The sequence below is a fragment of the Lipophrys pholis genome, assembly GCF_963383615.2.
Source record: "Lipophrys pholis genome assembly, contig: SCAFFOLD_140, whole genome shotgun sequence".
NCBI classification, from domain to species: Eukaryota; Metazoa; Chordata; class Actinopteri; order Blenniiformes; family Blenniidae; genus Lipophrys; species Lipophrys pholis.
In genome coordinates this window covers 286-10,740 of record NW_028292242.1, presented here as the reverse complement: position 1 = coordinate 10,740, position 10,455 = coordinate 286, and the positions used below count along the sequence as shown (strand labels likewise).

General features: G+C 53.2%; 1 protein-coding gene across 1 annotated transcript; it reads right to left on the bottom strand.

Moving 5' to 3' along the window:
• Positions 1-2,597: 2,597 nt before the first annotated feature.
• On the bottom strand, positions 2,598-7,897 carry dag1 (dystroglycan 1; the record flags this gene model as incomplete). The annotated part of the gene is made up of 2 exons (XM_080493730.1): positions 2,598-6,254; positions 7,436-7,897. Coding segments are annotated over 2 exons (2,289 nt in total), but the record flags the coding sequence as incomplete, so codon positions are not given.
• Positions 7,898-10,455: the final 2,558 nt, after the last annotated feature.

Here is a 10,455-nt window from a genome sequence, read left to right as displayed (position 1 = left end):
GACGTGGAGGAGACGCAGCATCTAGAGTGGCATGGAGGAGACGCGGCATCTAGAGTGGCATGGAGGAGACGCGGCATCGTGGAAGAGACGTGGAGGATACTCGGCGTCCAGAGCAGGGTGGAGGAGAATGGGTGGCGTGGAGAAGATGTGGAGAAGAAGCCGGCGTCCAGAGTGACGTGGAGGAGACGCAGTGGCCTAGAGGAGACATGGCAGCATGGAGGAGACGCGGCATCGTGGAAGAGACGTAGAGGAGACTCGGCGTCCAGAGCAGGGTGGAGGAGATGTGAAGGAGACACAGTGTCCAGAGCGGCGTGGAGGAGACTGGGTGGCATGGAGAAGATGTGGAGAAGAAGCCGGCGTCCAGAGTGACGTGGAGGAGACGCAGTGGCCTAGAGGAGACATGGCAGCATGGAGGAGACCTAGAGGAGACCTGGAGGAGACATGGAGGAGACGCGGCATCCAGAGCGACGTGGAGTAGACACTGTTACCTTGAGGAGATGCGGAGGAGACGGAGAGGAGACATGGAGGAGACGCGGCGGTGTGAAGGAGACATGGCAGCATGAAGGAGACGTGGAGGAGACGTGGAGGAGACATGGAGGAGACATGGAGGAGACGCGGCATCCAGAGCGACGTGGAGTAGACACTGTTCCCGTGAGGAGATGCGGAGGAGACGGAGAGGAGACATGGAGGAGAAGCGGCGGTGTGAAGGAGACATGGCAGCATGAAGGAGACGTGGAGGAGACATGGAGGAGACATGAAGGAGACATGGAGGAGACGTGGAGGAGACATGGAGGAGACGTGGAGGAGACATGGAGGAGACATGGCAGCATGAAGGAGACGTGGAGGAGACATGGAGGAGACGTGGAGGAGACATGGAGGAGACATGGAGGAGACGTGGAGGAGACATGGAGGAGACATGGAGGAGACGCAGCGTCCTGAGCAGCTCGGTCAATAATCTGCTGCTGCAGCGTCGATGGTCTGGCACCACAAACCAATGAGGATCCATGATATGGAGCGGCGCCTGATTCCAGAGGGATCGAAGACTCAAGAGTTCAAGGAGAATCCAGAAGGACAGGATTCTGTTCTCCGAACAGAATCCTGTCCTTCTGACAAGTGCTGACACACACCTCTCCTCCTCCTCCTCCTCCTCCTCTTCCTCCTCTCTTTTCTCACATCTCCAACGCTAACGTCCACTTCTCGTATTCAGGAAGCATCTCAGTGTCTCAGTGTCACAGGGTGTCATGGTGGTCTCCAGGGTGTCATGGTGGTCTCCAGGGTGTCATGGGGGTGTCATGGTGGTCTCCAGGGTGTCAAGGCAGTCTCCAGGGTGTCATGGTGGTCTCCAGGGTGTCATGGGGGTGTCATGGTGGTCTTCAGGGTGTCATGGTGGTCTTCAGGGTGTCATGGGGGTGTCAAGGCAGTCTCCAGGGTGTCAAGGCAGTCTCCAGGGTGTCATGGTGGTCTCCAGGGTGTCATGGGGGTGTCAAGGCAGTCTCCAGGGTGTCATGGTGGTCTCCAGGGTGTCATGGTGGTCTCCAGGGTGTCATGGGGGTGTCATGGTGGTCTCCAGGGTGTCAAGGCAGTCTCCAGGGTGTCATGGTGGTCTCCAGGGTGTCATGGGGGTGTCATGGTGGTCTTCAGGGTGTCATGGTGGTCTTCAGGGTGTCATGGGGGTGTCAAGGCAGTCTCCAGGGTGTCAAGGCAGTCTCCAGGGTGTCATGGTGGTCTCCAGGGTGTCATGGGGGTGTCAAGGCAGTCTCCAGGGTGTCAAGGCAGTCTCCAGGGTGTCATGGTGGTCTCCAGGGTGTCATGGGGGTGTCAAGGCAGTCTCCAGGGTGTCATGGTGGTCTCCAGGGTGTCATGGTGGTCTCCAGGGTGTCATGGGGGTGTCATGGTGGTCTTCAGGGTGTCATGATGGTCTTCAGGGTGTCATGGTGGTCTCCAGGGTGTCATGGGGGTCTCCAGGGTGTCATGGGGGTGTCATGGTGGTCTTCAGGGTGTCATGGTGGTCTCCAGGGTGTCATGGGGGTGTCAAGGCAGTCTCCAGGGTGTCATGGTGATCTCCAGGGTGTCATGGTGATCTCCAAAGTGTCATGGCGGTCTTCGGGGTACACACACACACACACACACACACACACACACACACACACACACACACACACACACACACACACACACACACACACACACACACACACACACACACACACACAGCAGAGAACATTGAGAACAACGTTCTAGTGGACAGACCACCAAGTTGGATTGTTATTACGGGGACTGTCAAATTAAAAGCACCAAGTCCAGGAGAATTGGTCTTTTAACTTGAAATCTTCACCGTGTAAACAGCCCATTAATATATCATCTGAATTTAAATCAATAATCATATTTATTAGATTAACTTTTGTCTTCGTCTTCAGTTTTTATCCGAGTTCGACTGTAAACATCCAAACATCAAAACATCAAAACATCCAAACATCAAAACATCCAAACATCCAAACATCCAAACATCAAAACATCAAAACATCCAAACATCCAAACATCAAAACATCCAAACATCCAAACATCAAACAGTGAAACGGAAACGTTGTTTAAGGTACCAGTTGGTTTTATTATTACAATGCACACTCCAGAAGCAGAAAAAGCCTTGGCATCCTGCAGAAAGTAGCTCCGCCCACCTGATCGCGGCGGCGGCCTGCAGAGAAACAGCTCCGCCCACCTGACGGTGCATTATTGCAAAGAGTCACGTTCAAACTCGTCACTCAGACAGAAAAATAAACTTTGTGATTACAGAACATCTGGGTCGTTCCATCTTTGTATAGGTGGGACACACACACACACACACACACACACACACACACACACACACACACACACACACACACACACACACACACACACACACACACACACACACACACACACACACACACACACACACACACACACACACACACACACACACACACACACACACACACACACACACACACACACACAGTAAAATAAAACACGTGACCCAACAACTTAAAAACAAATAAAAATAACTGAATCATATCTCAACTTCTAGTCTAAAGTTTTATAAATCACAGAAGACTAATCATTAATTTTTCTTTTAATAGTCAAACGGTTTGCTGTCGTATCAAAAACCTGGTAAAAAAATCATCGACGGTTTAAATGAGCTGAATTAGTTTGAAAAGCCAAAGCGTCACTTCCTCTCTTCGTTCTGAACAACCTGGAGACAACATCTGCTCCGAGACATAAAAAAATAATTGTCCTCCAGAACAACCTGCAGGCCGTCGCTCTGCCTTCAGGCCGTCGCTCTGCCTTCTGCCTTCAGGCCGTCGCTCTGCCTTCAGGCCGTCGCTCTGCCTTCAGGCCGTCGCTCTGCCTTCAGGCCGTCGCTCTGCCTTCAGGCCGTCGCTCTGCCTCCAGATTCACAGAAAATAGAAAGGAGGGTTTGAAGCTTCCTGATGAAAACAGGAGCTTCGTTCCAGTTTCTGGGCAGAAGAAGAAAGAGAAGCCTGCAGGTTGTTTCTGAGAGGTTCTTCTTCTCCCACCTCCTACAAAGTAGATCCAGAAGTCCTCCATGACGCTGAAAACCAACTAATGATTCTCTAATTAAAGTCTTGACCTCCAGGTGTTACCCTCATGGTTACTACACACTGTGGATCAGGACAGAAACACACCACTATCGTTAAAAGGCAAACCGTATTGAGTCGGATTAAAACACTCGTTCACACACACACAAACACACACCTGGGTCTCCCCCCCCCCCCCCCCCCCACCCCCGTCCTCCCCCGGGTCGCCTCCAGGGGGCGATTTGAGTGTGCGAAGAGCTCGTTCTCCTTTAGTTAAAAAACCCAGCAGTTCGTTGCTCGCAGACGTCTGACGACACGTCTTCTCCCGAGACGCGCTGAGAAAAGTCTTTCGGTTGAAGTCCAGAAAAAGAGAAGATTTTTGGGGGAAGGAATTTAAAAACGATAAAATCAGAATAGAAATGAAATGAAAAGAGGAAAAGGAGAACTTTTCTCCTCGTTGTTGCTCCAGACGACAATTTGTTTGTCTTAGGCCACTTGAAGTAGCAGGGCTGGTAGCCCCGCCCAGCACCTCCCCCTGAAGAACCAGACCCCCACTGAGCTGACGCTGCCAGGCCCCTCCCACCTCCCCCTGAAGAACCAGACCCCACTGAGCTGACGCTTCCAGGCCCCTCCCACCTCCCCCTGAAGAACCAGACCCCCACTGAGCTGACGCTGCCAGGCCCCTCCCACCTCCCCCTGAAGAACCAGACCCCCACTGAGCTGTTGTGTACGTTAGCACCTTGTCATCTCTCCCTGTAAATGTCCAGACAGACAAACACCAGAAAGGAACCTGCTGCAGGTCTTCGGGTGTCCTTGTCCTCCGCCCCGGCGGCAGAGGGGAGGCGGGTCTTAGGGCGGGACGTAGGGGGGCGGAGATCTGTAGGGGGTCATGTTCTTGGGACGAGAGCCTTTGCCCTCCATGGGGGTGGTGAAGGGGGGCGGTGGCTGGTAGGGGGGCGCGTTGGGGTCTTCATCGCGCAGAGCCGTGTACTCTCCGAGCAGCTCCTGGTTGAGGGGCGTGGTCTCGGGCGTGGCCATGTTGGGGTACTCGGGGGGCGGGAGCGGCGGCTTCTCCTCCTGGAGGATCAGCGGCATGCTGGAGGACGGAGGAGGCTTCGAGTCGTCCAGTTCGTCAGCGAAGATGATGGGGACGCCCTTCTTGATGAAGGTGGCCTGGTCCTCGATGGTCAGCTTGCCTTTCCGTTTCTTTCTGTAGCAGATCATCGCGATGATCCCCGCGATTAACAAGATGGCCGCCACCACCACGGCGGGGATGACAGTGTGGAGGTAAACATCGTCCGCGCTGTCTCGGCTGGATCCCACAGCGGGAGTGACGGCCGGTGGCTCTAGAACGTCCAGCTCTCCCGGCGGGACGAAGGAGTACACCCGGCAGCTCGCCCGCCCCTTCACCGTCACGTCCAGCGGTCTGAACTCGGGGTCCATGGCGTAGCGGAACGTCTGTGAGGGGCGCCCTTGAGCATCGGCGAGAGTCCGGCTCATGACGGCGAGCTGGTCCTTGGGACAGGGGTGCTGCGGGAGGCTGGTGTTGGTCCACTCCACCACCACGGAACCCTTGGTGATGTTCCTCAGGCTCACGGTGCTGCTGTTCCTGTCGCCCAGGGCGTAGGCCAGCTTCTTCACCAGGAGGATCTTCTTGTGGATGTCGTTGGTGATCGACCGCGGCTCGCCTTCAAACCGGGCGGTGAAAATAACCGGCGTTTTATCGTTTGCTGGCCAGCGGTCCACGCGGACCTCGATGGCATCGATAGCATTCAGTCCGCCTTTGTCGGTGGCCTGCATGTAGTACACGTGCTTCCCTACGTGCTGGACGTCAGGGAGTCCGTAGAGGAGCTGGCTGGTGGTGTTGAACTGGATCCAGGAACTTTCTCCAACCACCTCATTGTGGTTCTGCCTCAAGGTGAGTCGCAGCTTGTCCGTGGTCCCGTCCTCTTTGTCGAAGAAGGTGTCAGATGGAATCTTCACCTCAAAGTAGGTTCCTACCAGGGCGTTGACCTGGTCGATGGGATTTCGCAGCACCGGCTTCTCGTTGTACGGATCTGGGACGACGCCCGGGGCAGGCGTGGTGCGTCTGGGCGGTTTGGGGGTGGAGGTCTTTGGCTCTCTGGACGCTGGGGTAGTCTTGGGTCTTTTGGGTTTCTTGGTCGGTCTTCTGGTAGATGAGGGAGGGGTTGCAGTGGCTTCCACGAAGGTGGGCCGGGTGACGGTGGGCTGGATGGGGAGGAAGCTGGTGGTCTCCATCACCTTGGTGGGTTGGGGAGGCCCGATGGTCGGGGTGTGAGCTATGGGGTCACGGACCCTGATGGTGGGCTTTCCTGGGAGGGGGACCGGGCCTCTGACGGGCGGGGCCGAGCTTTCGGTGGGACCGGCGATGGAGGGGGAGGAGAGGGTGGGGATGATCCTCACCGGCGGCTCCACCACCGTGGTCGGGGGCAGAACCGCCAGAACGGGGGTGGGCGTGTTGTTGAGCTGCCGCCTCACGCGCTTGGGGACGTGGGGCTTCTTGTTGGCGATGTGCCAGCCCACCACGGGGTAGCCCAGCCGGGCGGACATCGCCCCCTCCTTGGCTGGACCCTGGACACTGCTGATGTTGGGGACGGAGCTCTGGTCCAATGAGCAGCCGAGCTTCCAGGACAGCAGGGCGCCGTTTTCCACCACCTGCAGAGAAACACGGGATTACAAATCCACCGACAGCACGACTCAGCTGCTTCTTATTCCCAAAACTTCATTACTGATGCTCGTTGTAGTTTTCAGTTATCGAGATTCAATCCCAGAAAATAAGAGCCGAGGTTTTGTGTCATAAACGGAACAGATCAGATCATTTTGGTGTCCATCGATTTTTGAAGGTCAATATCAGAGAAGAGAAATCTCCCAGCATGCCTTGTTTCTGGTCGCTGTTGATTTAGAGAAAGAATGTCAAATATGCACGTTTCATGTTAGCAGACGATCTCAGAACTGAAAAACAGTAAATCAGTAAAAAGTAAAAGCTGACACTTGTTCTGGATCCTCAAACTAAAGAACCATGAAATGTCTTTTCATTTCTCATTTATTATGAAGTCGAACTTTCAGCGAACAAACGATAATCCACTTATTTAACATATCGCTCAAGGAATCCGCGGTAGCCTGCGGCTAAACGATGCTAATGCTACCTGGCAGATATAAACAGAGCTTCAATGTGATCAATCAAGTCACTCTAGCATTAGCATTAGCTTCTAGCTAGTAGTTAATCTGGTGGTAGTTAATCTCATCTGTTTCTTTTAAAGGAACTAACATCAGATTATAGAGCACCTTCCTCCTCTAAAATCCAGATTATAGTCCACCTCCCCCATTTAACATTGCATTATAGAGCATCATCCACCTCTAACATCACATTATAGAGCATCATCCACCTCTAACATCACATTATAGAGCATCATCCACCTCTAACATCGCATTATAGAGCATCACCCACCTCTAACATCACATTATAGAGCATCATCCACCTCTAACATCACATTATAGAGCATCATCCACCTCTAACATCACATTATAGAGCATCATCCACCTCTAACATCGCATTATAGAGCATCATCCACCTCTAACATCGCATTATAGAGCATCATCCACCTCTAACATCACATTATAGAGCATCATCCACCTCTAACATCGCATTATAGAGCATCATCCACCTCTAACATCGCATTATAGAGCATCATCCACCTCTAACATCAGATTATAGAGGATCGACCAGCTCTAACATCAGATTATAGAGGATCGACCAGCTCTAACATCAGATTATAGAGCATCTTCCTCCTCTGACATCAGATTATAATCCCTGGTGGAGTGTGTGAGCACCCTACCTTCTTGGCGTTGCCGGGTCCGGCCATGAAGGCTGACATGTCAAACAGCCGGTTGTTGACCACAGGAAGTATCTTCATGTGCTGCAGCTCCACCCTGGAGAAGGTGGTCATGCGATCCAGCAGCTCCACCCTCTGGTGGGAGGACATCTTGGTCAGGTCAGCGTCCAGGATCACCGTCAGCACCGTCACCGGCTCCTCCTGGGAGCAGCTGAAGGCCTGCAGCTCGTCCTCGCCGCCCGCCGCCTGGCCGGACGCCAGCTGGGAGGAATCTGCCTCCACGTGGTCCTCTGGGTGCACCTCGATGGAGAAGACCTCAGCGGAGGAGGTGGAGGAGTGGTTGGAGGCGGAGATGGAGATGTAGTGGACTCCTTTGTCCTCCTCCAGGGGGAGCCCCTGCAGGAGGCCACGGTTCGAGTCCCAGTGGAGCCAAGAGGGCAGAGAGGCCTTACCCAGCTCTGACACCTGACACACACACACACACACACACACACACACACACACACACACACACACACACACACACACACACACACACACACACACACACACACACACACACACACACACACAGTCAGTGTTAACGTGTAGAGACACAACGTGAGCACTTCAAGTTACAACATGATTTCTTCACAGATTACAACTTTACTGTAATTACATTACTTTATATTAGGAGGAGCAGGAGAGGAGGAGGAGAAGAGGAGGAGAAGAGGAGGAGAAGAGGAGGGGGAAGAGGAGAGGAGGAGGGGGAGGAGGAGAGGAGGAGGAGAGGAGGAGGAGAGGAGGAGGAGAAGGAGGAGAGGAGGAGGAGAAGAGGAGGAGAAGAGGAGGGGGAGGAGGAGAGGAGGAGGAGGAGAAGAGGAGGGGGAGGAGGAGAGGAGGAGGAGAAGAGGAGGGGGAGGAGGAGGGGGAGGAGAATGAGCAGGAGGGGGAGGAGGAGAGGAGCAGGAGGGGGAGAAGGAGCAGGAGGAAGAGGAGGGGGAGGAGGAGAAGAGGAGGGGGAGAAGGAGCAGGAGCAGGAGGGGGAGGAGGATCAGGAGGAAGAGGAGGGGGAGGAGGAGAAGAGGAGGAGGTGAAGGAGCAGGAGGAGGATGATCAGGAGTAGAACAAGGAGAAGGAGCAGTGTATCATCTGGAGATTCAAGGTGAAATGAAACTCGGTTTGAGGACTAACAGAAACAGAAGGTGAGGAAGAGGATGAGTGGAAAGAGGGAGGGAATGATGGATGTGTGTGTGTGTGTGTGTGTGTGTGTGTGTGTGTGTGTGTGTGTGTGTGTGTGTGTGTGTGTGTGTGTGTGTGTGTGTGTGTGTATGTGGTCACTGGAAAATGCGATCCAGGAAGGAAGAAAGAGGAAGATGGAAAAGAAGGAAGAGAGAAAGGAAAAGAGAGAAATGATGAACAGAAGCTATGAAGGACGATGGAGGAGAGAAACGGTTTAAAAACTAAAAACTGTCGGTTCAGTTCGACCAACCAGAGAAGAGACGGGAGCAGAAATAATGAAAAGGAAATCTCAGGATTTGTGTCTCCAGTACATTGTCTCCTGTAGTTTGTCTCCTGTAGTTTGTCTCCTGTAGTTTGTCTCTATTAGTTTGTCTCTATTAGTTTGTCTCTATTAGTTTGTCTCCAGTAGTTTGTCTCTATTAGTTTGTCTCCTGTAGTTTGTCTCCTGTAGTTTGTCTCCAGTAGTTTGTCTCCAGTAGTTTGTATCCAGTAGAATGTCTCCAGTAGTTTGTCTCCAGTAGTTTGTCTCCAGTAGAATGTCTCCAGTAGTTTGTCTCTATTAGTTTGTCTCCTGTAGTTTGTCTCCAGTAGTTTGTCTCCAGTAGTTTGTCTCCAGTAGAATGTCTCCAGTAGTTTGTCTCCAGTAGAATGTCTCCAGTAGAATGTCTCCAGTAGTTTGTCTCCAGTAGAATGTCTCCAGTAGTTTGTCTCCAGTAGAATGTCTCCAGTAGAATGTCTCCAGTAGTTTGTCTCCAGTAGTTTGTCTCCAGTAGTTTGTCTCCAGTAGTTTGTCTCCAGTAGTTTGTCTCCAGTAGAATGTCTCCAGATTTCAATCACAGTGATCAATTACCTGGTTAAACTCCTCAGTATTCACAATATATTTCTCACCAAGTCCAGAGAAAGTTCCTGCAGATTCTCTGGAAATGGAGCCGCCATGAAACTCTTCAAACCAAAGCAATGGATTTGATTGGATCAGCTTTAGCTCCGCCCACTGACTGACAGGCCAGTCCAACAGATCAAATAAATTCATGGAGCCGTTAAACAGGAACTAATTCATTCATTAGTGAAACAGTGAATTACTGGCACATTTAAAGACTCATTTCTATATTCAATTCTAATTCTAGAGGGAGGGGGAGGGGAGAGAGGAGTGGAGAGGAGGAGAGGAGAGGAGAGGGAGAGGAGAGGGAGAGGAGGAGGGGGAGTGGAGAGGAGGAGGGGGAGTGGAGAGGAGGAGGGGAGAGAGGAGAGGGAGAGGAGGAGAGGAGAGAGGAGTGGAGAGGAGGAGAGGAGAGGAGAGGGAGAGGAGAGGGAGAGGAGGAGGGGGAGTGGAGAGGGAGAGGAGGAGAGGAGAGGGAGAGGAGGAGAGGAGAGAGGAGTGGAGAGGAGGAGAGGAGAGGAGAGGGAGAGGAGAGGGAGAGGAGGAGGGGGAGTGGAGAGGAGGAGGGGAGAGAGGAGAGGGAGAGGAGGAGAGGAGAGAGGAGTGGAGAGGAGGAGAGGAGAGGAGAGGGAGAGGAGAGGGAGAGGAGGAGGGGGAGTGGAGAGGAGGAGGGGAGAGAGGAGAGGGAGAGGAGGAGAGGAGAGAGGAGTGGAGAGGAGGAGGGGGAGAGGAGAGGAGGAGGGGGAGAGGAGAGGGAGAGGAGGAGGGGAGAGAGGAGTGGAGAGGAGGAGAGGAGAGAGGAGAGGGGAGAGAGGAGAGGAGAGGGAGAGGAGAGGAGAGGAGTGGAGAGGAGGAGAGGAGAGAGGAGAGGAGGAGAGGAGAGGAGGAGAGGAGAGAGGAGTGGAGAGGAGGAGGGGGAGAGGAG